Source organism: Haliotis cracherodii, unplaced genomic scaffold (assembly GCF_022045235.1).
Source record: "Haliotis cracherodii isolate W230 unplaced genomic scaffold, xgHalCrac1.p SCAF_9, whole genome shotgun sequence".
NCBI lineage: Eukaryota > Metazoa > Mollusca > Gastropoda > Lepetellida > Haliotidae > Haliotis > Haliotis cracherodii.
This window is the reverse complement of record NW_027266343.1, coordinates 53,822,490-53,836,821: the sequence shown is the minus strand read 5'-3', so window position 1 is coordinate 53,836,821 and position 14,332 is coordinate 53,822,490. Positions and strand designations below refer to the sequence as shown.

The 14,332-nt window shown below is 37.7% G+C and overlaps 1 protein-coding gene across 4 annotated transcripts in view; it reads left to right on the top strand.

Annotated features, from left to right (window-relative positions):
- The window catches only part of LOC139453368 (fibroblast growth factor receptor 2-like), a 56,748-nt gene that overhangs the window by 22,379 nt on the left and 20,037 nt on the right, over nt 1–14,332 (top strand). For all 4 annotated transcript variants that reach the window (XM_071235046.1, XM_071235048.1, XM_071235047.1 and 1 more), the window contains one exon: nt 7,675–7,840. In XM_071235046.1, the coding sequence (XP_071091147.1) occupies nt 7,756–7,840 (85 nt within the window). In that variant the 5' untranslated portion in view covers nt 7,675–7,755. The remainder of the gene's footprint in view (nt 1–7,674; nt 7,841–14,332) is intronic.

Genomic DNA, 14,332 nt, shown 5'->3' with positions numbered 1-14,332 from the left:
CTGTGATATAGCTGGAATATTGCTGGTAAAAAACAAACTTACAAACAGTCTATTTGTCTTTTTCAATACACTAACCAATTTGTTGGTTGGTGGCTTCTAAAGAAGGAACTTGAAAGATTCTTGAAATTCTTGTTGAAGAATAGTAACCTTCAGAATCACATTATTCTTGCTGTAGAAAATTGTTACCATCAGATTCAACTACTGTAGAAAATGGTACAGTTAGGAATCAAAACAAAAAATTCATTAAAAAAATACAGTTTAAAAAGTTTCTTTGTCTCATGTCAGCAAAGCTGTCAGCTGCAGATATCTTCACATGGCAAAAATAAAATAAGTTGAATGTAACTCATATTGATCCATGACTGACAGTCTTATATATTTTGACAGGTTTGACACTGACGAGTCCTGTCATAGCTTGTTTCCATGGCTGGGTATGGTGCCACTGATATACCTCAGCATGAGAACAAGTACCATGTGTTCAGGCCATCAAAATTATTTTTGCTTTGATCAGAGCGATATGGAATCACTTTCACCCTCCATTTAGTGAGGAAACGATTCTTGACCTGTGATAAAACTGGTCTACCCTATTTTTTTAGAGGATTGTGAAGACATAGGTCTTATCCGGTATGCCTTTGTTATTACTAGGGCCATGATTTCACCTTCAGTCGTGACAGATTTTACAATGTTAATAATCTGTATGTTGTTTTCTGATGATAGAAAAACTGATTGTAGATCTTTCAAAAATAATTGTTTTTCTGACGTTTTGAAAGTTGTTTCAGCCCTTTCTAAGGTGGAAATATCAATTGTATTTTATCGTTTCATTTCAGATGTTTAATATGTGTACTGTTAGAAAATATGGGGGGGTCCTTGCAGTTTATTTTATGTTTAAATTAAGTTTCCTCCTGAATCTAAGCCTCATGGTTTTGACAAGGACTAATCTTGTGAGTGCCCCGTGAAGATCCTCATTGGAATTGGTCTTCAGCAACCAATGCTGCGCTCAAGAGGAATCAGACTTGGTTGATGCATTGCATGGTATCACAAACGAGTAGATCGATGCTCATGATGTCAATCACTGAATTGTCTGGTCCAGAGTATATTAATTCCAGACCGCTGTCATATAGCTGGAATATTGCTGAGGGTGGCATTAAAATAAACGATCAACCAATCATCTTTAAGTGACTGAGACCAGAATGAACACCCCTACAGCATTTTTTATTATAAAAGATTCAAGAAAGCTCCAAAAGAAACCAATATTTTGTCTCATGTTAATTCATGAATTTTGGATGGCGATAACTTTTCATTCATATAATAAATTTATCTAACATAGGATGTCCTGCTGGCAATCATGTGAAAATCAATGAACCAAGTATCCTGCTTATCATCTAGCGCTGTAGGTAAATGGATAGGTTTTAGAAAAATACATTTTGAAGTTAAACTTGTCACGCTAGTGTGAAGAAATGTCACCCTATTCCAGTCCAGAAATTGACTTCCAGGTGTTAGAATTTCATTCACACCTTCATCCTTAGTTAAAAAGCTAGGTCAAAACTTCACATAAACCCTTGCAAAGGTTGCCCAGTGACCCTACTGGCGTGACCAGAACAGATCGCCTGAGAGCATGAGGAGACACAAATTGGGATATATTGCTGTTTCAGCATCTGGTATCCTATAATCAGATACCTGATTCTCCACATCATATCACCAAGGGTCCATGTAGTTTCATGTTTTGGTTCTTACAGATTGTCTCTTTCTTCATATTCCCGAGTGTAGGGTGTAGGCCATCTTGTCTCTTTAGTTCAAAGTTAGGAAGGGGGAGAAGGTTATGTCTTTTGTATTCTGAGACCTCGGGTTGAGCATGATGTTGTCAGGGTACTCTCCGCATCCGCATCGATGGTTTATCTTGGTTGGGGAAGATTTCTTTTTGTCTTTCCAGCTTTAGTTACAAAAAACAATAACATGGTGGCACTATCTATTGGTAACACACACACACACATCTTGAAGACCCACGTATGTCTCTTGTGAAATACTGGGTAGTATATAGTATCTGTAACTTAGTTTCAGTTGCCAAATGTGTGACGGTAGTTTCACAGCCATGTTGAAACTAACCAATCTAATTACCTTACAAACTTCATAAGAGGCATTTAGAAGTTGGAGTTCTAAGTAAAAATAATAAATATGGATGAACAACTTCTTTTGAGTTTATGCTTCTGATTGTAATAATTGAGTGAGTGAGTTGTGTTTGTCATTGCAAAAGTTTATAAAAGTTATTATGACCAGGTTTTTAATTTGAAGAAAAATCTGGAAGCAGAGAATTTATTTCAAGATTCGCCCAGGTAAGACTTGGGGTCAATTGACTATTGATATCAGGTGGTTCGTAAGCCTATGGAAACACAAACTCCTTGGAAGATACTTATGGAATGCATTCAGATACCATCATAAGTGAATAGTTTGTGAGATGGGGGATGTTTACATATTGTAGTTCACCAGATAGAATATTCAACAAGCCAGTCGGGCTACCTAGATTTTGTTTCACTAGCCTGAAAACAAAGAAAGTAGCCACGGGCTACCAGGCAATTACTTTTTTCGCACACTGATTCCAGCTAGGGACCCCAAGGTTTCAATCAAGGTTTCACAACACTTATTATGAGTTTCCATTCAGCAAAAGGTCCAGGCATAAATATGATCCTGCATGTGGCAGAGATTGTCCCGAGACGGCCCAGAAAGTGGTGTTCCTGTTCTTTCAGTAGAATGTGCTGCTGACATTCCCCAGCCATTATTGTTTTTCTGCTTATGTTTGTAATGAGATGATGGTATTTGAGGATACTTTGCCATCCAGATCTACCATGTTGCCAAATTACACGATGCATTTGACATCCCAGCATGTTAGTTATACTCTCTATACTCACAACAGGAATAGTTTGTGAGACCAAAAGACTTTGTTCTGATGTATGTCGTAATCTAAAATTTCTGGACTGTAAACTGTTTTTAAGATAACAATTTATGAGTCTAGAGCTCGTAGAGCTCACATCACTAAAAGATGGTGTTATCTTTTGTTGTCCAGATGAAGTCCGACCCACAGGTCACAATTACATTACATTCTCCCACTCACACCATGCTACACTGATTTAATCAGCCATGGAGTTCATTTAGAGCGAAATAATGTTTCATCAATAGCATTTATAGTGTTGTGGGCTCTTTCCTTACGGGAAGAATGCTGCCCACCTCGAAATGTCCCTCAACAATAAACACTGATGGAATGTCATTTGATCGTGAATCATGAAATTGGTATGCAGGTATTCGTTTCATTCCCTACGCTACAGCTGATGGCAGGACATTTTTCTGCGCTAAAGATAACATCTTTGTTGAATTGTTTTCTAAACTCAAGACAGGGAAGAGAAGGTACAGCCTGTTCAAGCATGCTAAATTTGACAAATTATAAATGGAATTTTGAATAAAATCATGTCGACAAGAATTAAATCCTTCAATTGTGGAGTAGGGGGCAGGATTGCAGGTAAACATACAATAAATAGGATATAGGAGTAAGAATATTTCTGGCAAGTGATAATTTCTTTCACAGTGTATACTAATGCATATAAATGTATATGCCATGTGGTAGTTGACAGTGATGTATCTAATCCAAGTATTCCAAGTTAGGGATGATGGTACGAAAGGTGTGGTATCGTTTCACAACAGAATACCAGCCCCAAAATATAAAACACTTCAGTTTAAATTTGATTTCTTGGGTGACCTGGTATTTATAAATATTTTTACTTTAAAATTGTCTTGTTGGAAGCAGTGGCTTTGCATTCCATTTGATAGGCCAGTTGGAATCGAGTCCAGTATGTTTGAATAGGGCGCTCGGGAGGACAGTCATGTTTGCGCACCTTAGCATTGAGACAGAACACATCTTTGTCCCTTAAGCCCAGTAAACAAAGCCAAGGAAATACAAATACAAAGGGTCGTATCCTTGTTCATGTGGTCTAGCCCGAAATCTTTTTGCCCCAATATAGCATACTACCTGATACAGGTGCCTTCCCAACAGTAAAAGCAATAGGAGCCAGGAGATGGCCTTGTCTTAACCACACATATGATACAACAATGTTTCAAACCTTTTGTTGTTTGTGGTGCATATTATGATATTATACCATGGCTATGTTATATTATCAAAACACTTTCTTTATCCCTCATTGATAAGTTAGTTGGTGTCATAATATCATACGAAATATAGAATATCTTGTATGCATGATGAGATAAATATTACTTACTTACTAAATATCAAATTTGATATACAAATATTACAAAAAAGATGAAATCTTGGGGTTTTCTCCTTTTCCTGGAGAAGGCTTATTTGAGAAACAGATAAGCTTTTCTCACCTGTAAAACCATTCTCAAGTTACAAACAAAACACCTCAACCTATACAAGCACAATATACATGGAGAAACCTAAACAAGGTTTATTGCCACATGTTTATCATTACAGCTAATTAATCTTTTGTTTAGTGTCAAGTGGTCGCACCTTTGAACTTGGGATGTTTATGTAACATTTCCACCCAGAGATTGTTGATTAATTAGGGTAGCTGTCACAGAGACACTTGGGATACAATGGTGTATTGTTGACTTATCAATTATCTCCACTGTTAACTGTCATTAAAACACTCACCCTTTGTTGACATATTCATTTCTTAATTGCTCATGGTACCCGTGGGTGATAAATTAGCCAGGCTCAGAAGATGACCATCATTCAGTTAGCTGACTTCAATGTGATAACTTTCTCTTGGGTCTTGAAGTTTCTGAAGAATATTAGGTTGTTTTGTCCTGAAAGGTATGCATTGTCAGAAAGTTTATTTATTGTCAGAGATTTATGGGACCATTGAAATTGAAAACAATGTAGGTCACTCTTTGTAATTGTTATTATAATTCTGTAGAAGGCTATGTAATACAGTTAAGATGCCTTTCTTCTGAAATACATCCAACTGGACACAGTCTGCATTCCATTAAATGCCATTTGGGAAATATACAAACTGTACCCTTGTATTTCTGTGTGTTCTATCCACTAGGGATATAGGTTGAATATGATTGTTATATCACTGTCCATAATGATAAATAGTACAATAAGTCGCTTATGACTAGGGGCTATGTATGATGTAATGGGTATGAGTTATGTAACAGGAAGTGGTCAGAATGGGCTGTTTGCCCACATGCTCTAGGGTGATATAGTGGTTATCACACAACCACTGTTCAGCCTGTTTCTTCCTATATAATTATGCATTCAGAAGATGTCACATTGTCACTCTCTGTTAGGTTGCCTTTCGTTTCCACGTCTGTCTTAACAGCAATCACTGTCCTCCTTGTGACAAAATGTAAATATATTCATAAATAAAACATCATTTGTATTTTATCTGGTATCTGGAGCATGGTATCTCTTTTTCGTCATGGTTTCTGAAACTGAAAACTATTATAATGATTTGACACTAGCTTGACATGTGAAGATCATGTATGGTTCTTTTGCCTGTTTCATAGGGCATTTTGGATGTATTTAGTATCAGTTTAATTTTTTTTTATTGTTCAGTCCCAACTGTTTGTAATATACAGTAAGAATTTGAACTTAAGGTTCTATTTTTAAGTCGCTGTGTTCTCATCACAAGCGTCAGGGTAACCTTTCCTATTTAATTGCTTCCACATTTATAGAGGTTCATGAGATCCAAATTTTAAAATGTTTGCAAGATTCAGGAACTGGGTCAAACAGGGAAAAGTAAGTCAACTGTGAAATTTCTCTAGTCGCTTAAAAGCTGTCCATGTTTATGTTAGGAATTGCCTGTATGGAATTAGCTCAGACCAATGTGCTTCCTCTGCCAGAGTAAACCACTTACAATTTGTGAGAAAATGATGATTCATCTGTGAAATCTTGGAATTGATGAAAAACATTGTTCTGCACCCATGGAGGTCAGAGTACATTTGGTGTTCGTGGGCTTGCAGTGTTTGTTGAGTTTGTAAGATAAGATAATATTTATTGCAGAAACGTTCCATTATGGGACAGATGCAATTTCAAAAGACAAGACATTATGATACATATACACATATATACAATGAAAGATCATTAGTGCTTAATATTTAATAGAGATGGGTAGTGGCCTGAATTTTGTGTTGCAATTTGCGATTAGTAGCACAATATGTTGCATGCGTTCTTTCATCTCTAATTTGTTATGAACCTGAACAAACACACTCTATGGTATTATGGTACGTATTCAATGGTAAAGTACATGGGGTTATAAACTTTTGGTAAAGACAGTATTTGTTCAACAATTATTTGAAATTTGACAAGGATGGTTCCATGATTTTGAAATTTCATTATTGCTTTGAAACTTGTGATAATTAAGGTTAACATCAAAGACATATGATTAAGCTTATTAGGACCAAATACAGGATGTCCAAGGTGTGGGCAGGGGATTAGGGTCCTTTCATGTGGTCTGGAGGTCACATGGTCTCTAGGGGTCAGGGTCACTGCAGGGAGTCAGGTCACACGCCGGTAGGGGTCAGAAGTGATTAGTGGCCAATGGGTGGGCTCAACAAGTGATGCAGACACTGAGGCTAGCATGGTTGTCAAACCTTTGGTATGCTGGTTGGGATTAAACAAATCGGGGATTAGGAACATAATTACTGCTTTTTATACCTTGTAGCTGTATTTGTTTAGATTTCAACTATTTTAAGGACTTACTTAGTACGCCAGACATGTCAGGTTTGTTTCTTGGGAAGTAGAGTCGTCTTGGGCAATTCTTTTAAAAGATTTATACAAGAATGTAAACATGTTTGAAATGAGCTTAATTTGTCCGACAAATTTCGTGATGGTTGCACTGATCAGTACTAAGTGCATCCTTGATGCTAAGCATGCTGTTCAAGGTCTTAGCACTGCTGCTAGTGGATGTATGACATTTGTTGTGTGACACACATTCGGATGTGTAACTTATTCCCTCCAAAATATTCATCCCTGTGATTGTGTTGAACTCTTCATATAAACGCAAGATGACAATAGGAATTGTGAATGAATCTCCCTGCCTGTGGCATGTAATATATTCATATATTCCCCTTTTATTGTTCTTATACTACAGGTGAAGGGCTTTGTGGGATATTAATTCAAATAATGTCTAAATGTGGCATGTTCAGAGGGTCTGTTTTGGCATCTGGAATGACTGTGATGGACTTTGAAGATGTAGGATGGTCTAGGGGTAGAGATGCATGATTAATGAAAGTGTTAAGCTGGGTTGTGAGCATCTCCCATGTCTGGCTCCCCTACTGGCTGTGAATACCACCTAGGAGGGGTTAATAAGGTGATAGGAGGAGGCAGACTGGGGAGGGTTAATTGGATACAGTGATAGACCATGGAATGTGTCCCTTCATATCATGTGTCGGAAATAGATGGTTTGACCATGTAGGAATTTTATCCAAGAGTTTAATCAAACTTGAGTCTTGCTAACTTTTGAAAGGCATTTAGAAGTGATACACATAATGAAGAGAATTTATGGGTGCAGCTTCTTCATTATGAGGAACACACCATTTCCAGACCTTCATTAGGTAAAATCAATCCATAAATCCTCTTCCTTAACTTAATGTTATTTGTATAACTGATGTTGGTATTGTCATCCAATGATACTGATGTTATTTTTTTCTTTTTTTCTTTTTCAGTGTGATCATCTCAAGGATGTTATAGCAGTAATTCCCAGGATTGTATACGAGGATGTGGTAGCTGATATTGTGTGATATATCATGGCACTTACCTGGTGTGTGTGTATTCTATCTGTGATTCTAGCGAGTTGTGTGCAGCCTTCATTACAACAGGAGAAATCTACAGGTAGGTGTTTCCCTCATACTTTTGAAACATCAATCTATTTCTTGCCTGCAATTCTTTTGTGTTTGTAGGTAAAAAATCTGACATCACATTTAAATGTGTGACATGTTTTCCAATACATGTCAAATTCTTAAGAGCTTTTACTGTATGAAAGTCTAGACCAGGGCCCACTTGCACAGAAAAATCTTAGTTACAATCGATTTTAGGCATCTACAATCAACTTTACAATCACCATACAATTGTCCTATTCCACTTGCCCAAACCGATCTTAACGTGATTGTAAGACAGCTTGGATTTAAGATCGCGATCGTAACTACTTAAGATTGGTCCAGACCAATTGTAAGTTTCAATTGTAGCTTACAATGATCTTAGCCTACAATCGCTTTGTGCAAGTGGATGGCGATTGTAGCCGAAGCCTAAGATCGCGATCTTAAGAATTTACAATAATTGTAGCGCTAAGATCGCTTTGTGCAAGTGGACCTTGGTCTATATTGAAAATAATGAACCCTTTGAATATATCTGACATTAGAATTGAAGTCATCTCACATTGAAAGTTATTCAAACATACTTATATTCATACAAATGACTTCACATCCCCGTTTCGCTCTGATGGTTAACTTGCCAAAATGATTGGATGTACTTCAGGCAAGTATTTGTTAGTAGTCAGATTCCATATATATTAAATGTTGATTATATTCATTGCTGAGTGACTGAGTGCACATACCCAAGGCAATATGTTAGCGTCTGTAATGAACACACACAACTACCTACAATTGTCAAGGTTCATGTCGCATAAGTTATTCTTTTGTCAAGAATACAAGTGAACTTGATGTCAGTCATGAAAAAGCTTAAGAAACCTTCTGATAAAACAGTAAGCTCCTTTCGATGTGGTTGTGTCAGTTTAGTAAGAAAGCATCTCCTTCCATGGCTCTGCTAACCTGTTGATGATACAAGCTTTGAGGTGTTTTCGTTTTTTTGGTTTTTTTTAGACATTTAACACTGTACTGAAACATTTTTTCATTTATATTTATTTGTTGATACATTAGCCTGTTGTATGAGCAGGCAGTGATGGTAGGCTTCTTGCCTGTGCATAATATTCATAAACAAGATTAAACAATCAGTGATTTTCATGATTCAATTACGTTCTTCAGAATACTTTTAAAGTTATATTAAGCTATTACATGTGATATATATATATATTATTACAAATTTATGTTTATTTTTCAAAATTATATTATATTAGATATTATTACAAGCAGACTGCTACCACAACATGATAGTATCCTTCGCATTGATGAAAAATAACAAGCTACTATGGCACTAGGGAAATAATCTTTATACACCATGTAGGTCAGCAGTGGTCAGCAGTGTTTTAATCACAAGGTGGAATTTTTTATATATAGGCGTTAGTGTGTAACAATGACTGAAACAATTGAAAGAATTCGTTTGAAATGAATAAAAAACATGTTTCTAAATTTGGAATTCAACAGAATTTGTTGCGGAACAAATTACACAATAGAAAGAAGGCATTGTTCCATACACCTAATGAAAGCGAGCCATGCCTTGCACAGGTATCCCAGATGCGTTCCTGCTTTCTGGGATGTATGCTGATGCTTGAAATTGTGAGCTTACGAAACACAACAATTTAGCTGTCTAGCTTGTACCACCATTATTGATTGGGGGGGGAAGTTATGAATGAAAATGAGCCGGCTGTTGATTGGATGGTTACCGTGTGAGACCTGGTGACCCTCGTATCTGACCACGTGACCCTCGTAGATGACATTACAGGTTGCCATTGTAATGGCTGGAGTGCTGCTGACTGTGGCGTAACAAAACATTCACTCACCAGGTTTTTTTTGCTGCCAAGATTTAGTGGCATGCTTTCGCGGTAGGATACGATACATGTAGCATGTATGAAGTACAGTCGAGGATATATTCATGAATCGTGACATTTTCTTTGAAAGGGCAGAACAATTTAGGTCATGGAGGATTTTCTGTTCATAAGAAAGTGGTGTTATTTGTTTATGGAATATTGTTTTTGTCTTCCTCACAAATAGTTTGTCTAACATCGAAATTGGGTGGGAGGGAAATATACTGCAGTCTTTCTTTCCTGAATCTTTGCAAGAAAAGAAACAAGGTCCAAGGTTGTTGGTCCATGGGCTTGTCCACAATGGTCTTTGTTTCAGCAGTTTGTTTCTGGTGCGGAGCTACAGGATGTGGCAATTCATATGGGCTGGGCTTTTAAGTGCTAACTCCAAAGAGAATTCCTGCTAATAAAACCATAACTAGTGGGGATATTTGAGGAAATGGTAGATTGGGTTTCTTCGGTAGGTGTAGCTCCAGATGTTTCTCAGACACTTGTTAAATTAACGTCCACAGTAACTGAATATGCTTATGAAATTTATGAGACAGTTTAGCATCAATGTCTTCTTTATTGTATGAATCAGAGGGTTCAACAACCTGTGGTTTATTTCATGAGGACACTTCCGTGAGAAAAAACTGTTGAAAGCTATTCGTCTTCAACTTTTGCCAGTGGAATTGGAAATTTGTTTACATTTCCTAGATTTGAAAAGGGGCTGGTTCTAATTTCATAATTACTTCCTTGCTATTTTGATGATCCTGTTTATGTTTGGAAGGGAATTGGAAGTTATGGTTGCTGTGGTGATTCATTTAGAAGTCAAATGTGGTGAAGCTTTTCGCTGTTGAATTCTGGGAGTGGACAGTAAGTCGGCACCAAGCTGCTTGAGCAGCCCTCCATTTTCAAAATGCCACATATGAAATTATTAGCTGACATTTATAACACTGATTTAAAAGATTTTTGAGACTTTGTATTTTACACGTTGCACTGTTAGCTTTATCACATTGTGTTAAAGTGCACTTGGCAACCTTGATGGCATCTGATCCCATGTTCAGTCCTGTTGAACTGGCAGCTCAGTTGTGGGTAAGCATTGGCCATGTTGTCTGAGACTGGTACAGTACATGCTTGTCCCAGTAGGCCTGTCACGATACAGTATGATAAGGATAGATGGACACAAGCTGCTTTCAATATTTCTTGGTCCAGTGTTACTGAAAATTGGTCATGAGTGACGAACACTGAAAAACACCTGATCAAACATTGTATCTATGTTGGGAATCAAACCTGGGCCTTCGGCATGACGATCCAATGCTTAACCGCTTAGCCACCTTACTGCCCCTCCTCTTCTATTGAGCAATACAGATGAAAAAACTTTCCAATTATATTCCACTGATGTTTCAATGAAATCAGAAAATCGAGAAAAGCAAGTATTAATTACTACTACACAGTCTGACGTCTCCAGCATCATGGTATATACAGGACTGTATAGTGCTTCCATATTAACCTGCCTAATTTCCTACAACAGTCTGTTTTCCTCAAGACCTAACTTCATAGTTTGAATTTCACTTCAAATCTCATGATGAAGAATCCATACCCAGAACCATTGGTGCACATGGCGATCATCAGATTCAGCATAGCATGGTCACTTCCTGTTGGGTCGGTCAACAGGAACCGAAGATGACTCCCAGATGTGGATCTCCATCATAACTCAATCAGGAGACTAGCCTGCAGCCATCTTGCTTCCTCCGGCCTTTCCCCAGTTATTCTAAACAAACTTTGATAGTATCCGAGCCATTGGCTATTTGACATGATTTGCAATGTCCAATCTGGTCAGCAGGAGATAACATTAACTTTCTGGTCTGTCTGTGCAGGGCCTTGCTTCTGTTGTAAATCCCACTGAACCTGATATTGAATGTTGAGATGTCTTTGTGAAGCAGAGCTTGGAAGCTTGGAGCAGTAGAATCTGGAAATACTTTCTTCTCGATTCTGTTGTTTAGTCTGTAGTCTGTCCTAGGCGTAGTCTAGTGGTTAAAGCGTTAGCTCGTCAAGCCGAAGACCTGGGTTCAATTCCCAACATGGGTACAATGGGTGAAGCCCATTTCTGGTGTCCCCCCGCCTTGATATTGCTGGAACATTGCTAAAAGCGGTGTAAAACCATACTCACCCACTAAATGTCGTATCTTCAGAAACATGTGTAGGTTAAGTCTGTGAAAGGAATTTAGAAGTGAGAGAAGGGAGAACATGAATACATGACACTTTGGCAATTTCATTTATTCTTTGCAAGAAGAAGCTCTGAAATGTACAAAGAAGTTGCTATCCATAAAAAAGTGTCATGGATTTAAAGTAATTAAAGTATACCATAACATCCAAACATGATGAATTGCTAATTTCATTTTCTATGGATTCAAATACATTATCTTGACTGTTTTTATATACTTAATTTTGATAATCAGTATATGCCAATGAGCATGTGTAAAAAAAGGGGGTACAGTAAGGCATGGAGAAAGTATATCATATATATCTTGTATACAACTTCAAATCATCTGAAGTACTTATTATGGATAACCCAAGGTCATAATGTAATATTTTATATCATTTTGTATCGGTGTTGTTATCCTGGCTTATTACGTGTCTGTTTATATCATTTGTAGAATATTGTCACTGTTCCACTGTAAAAGACCTGTATCTTGTATAGCTGTAGAGTAGGCATGATAAAGGGAACTGGATACATTGTTATGTTTCCTCTAGCGCTCCAGCTAAAGTTGCCAATAGAATATCATCTTCCAGTCTGGTATCGTTTAGACCTGTAGGGATGAAATTGGAAAGGGATTGGGGGGATATAGGAAGGGCGAGCAGGGGGTAGCACTGGCATCTGGAGGTCTGTTGAGAAGCAGCTTCTTGTTAATGTCTGTAAAACATTTGGATAACCCGAGTTTTTTTGTATTATTAAATGAGAGTGTACATTATTCTTGTTACATGCTTTTCTGATGTCTGGATAAGTGTATACTTCTAGAAACAATCAGAATAAATAGAAAAAAATTGGAACTATTTAAAATTTGAGCAATTTGCGCTAAATACAATGCTCTGATTCTACCTGTGTGGAGCTTCCACCAGTGCTCTCTCTGTGAAGAGTGGTTTCTGGAATTTTAGAATTCACTGACAAATCCTCATAGTTTGTTAGGAAGCTTGTGAATGATGGGCATACCACGAATGATAAACATACTTGAACATCCGCCATCGTTCAGCCCCTCACAGCCTCTACAACCCAAGGTACTATTTTCCTGGCCGCTACTGATATGATATCACTGTTGTATTTATTAAAGATATCTTATCAACATTCTGAATTTCTGTCACAGTTGGTTTTAAGGATTTTCCAGACGGGACAAATCAAATAACGAATTCTTGGGGTTGATTTTGTCAATCAAGGAGGCCATTTCTCCTTGGTCAAACAGATTGTTTTATTAACACGATGTGCTCTCACATTGAGCAAACTGACAAACATGGGCTTTGAGACAACATTTCATGTCAGGCTTAATTTGGGGGCATCTTCTGACATTCTGCTTGCATAGTACTTCCTCCGCCCGCCTCCTCCCAACCAAGTGTTGATAAGTTCACCGTCACAATCTTACCTGCAAAATGTAAAGTTGGACAAAGCTTCAATTCTTAGTTTGATTGTCGAGGTTTGGTTTCTTATTGCCTTCATATAGGTTTCAGTGTTAGAAATTGGCTCTCGTCCCATGGTCCTTGCCAAACTACCCATAGTGGATGAGTAGAAATTGCCCTTTTTAAGGCTTTTGCATATTATATGTTTTCATTATTATGAGGACGAGTGGGCTAAAACTGTTCGATTCTATCACTGGGTTAAGTTTCATACAAGTTTTCAAACTGTAATTTTGCTTTATGCGAACAACAATTCGAACAAATGTGTTACACAATCAATGGAATCAAGTACAGGTAGTTCCATGTCGAATGTCCTCAGTCTTACGTGTAGACAGTTTGTCTCAAATGAGTTTTTTTTCTTACTTTTACTTATTCATTGTGAGGTAAATGCCTTCAGGCTAGATGTAGATTTTGTTATCAGATGTTCAAAACAATAAGGACCTGTCATTGCTGGTGGCAAGGAAAATGTAGTCTCTGAGAATTACAACAACACCCCTATCCTCAGGCCTTGAGTGCAGATCGTATCACTTCATGGTCGTGTTTTCATGTGATAATTGTGATGCAATTGTGCATCGTGACATCATGAAAGATTCAGTAAAACATTGGCATGTCTGATGTTGTTGATGGTGGCAAATCCTTGCTGAGTTGTCTCATTTTGAACTATAAGTTTGTTGTTTTTCACTGATGTTGGTGAAGCTATTTTTATCTGTGATAACGAGTTCAGGTAGATATCTGTATCACCTGTATTGGCTCGTTTGCCAGGAAAGGCTCCTTTCACCTGTAATCTGGTGGTCATTCAATCAGGTCCAGTGATGGTGGCATTTCCTGTGCGGTATCAGGGAGCTGACCCACTTGTGCAGGAGTTAGTTGTGAGCCTTGATATGCTGTTACTAAGAAAGGGGCTACTCACACAGACTGCTTAGAAAAAAGGAAACCCAGAAGATCCGGGGTAGAAAAGGTCTTCAGCAACCCATACTTGC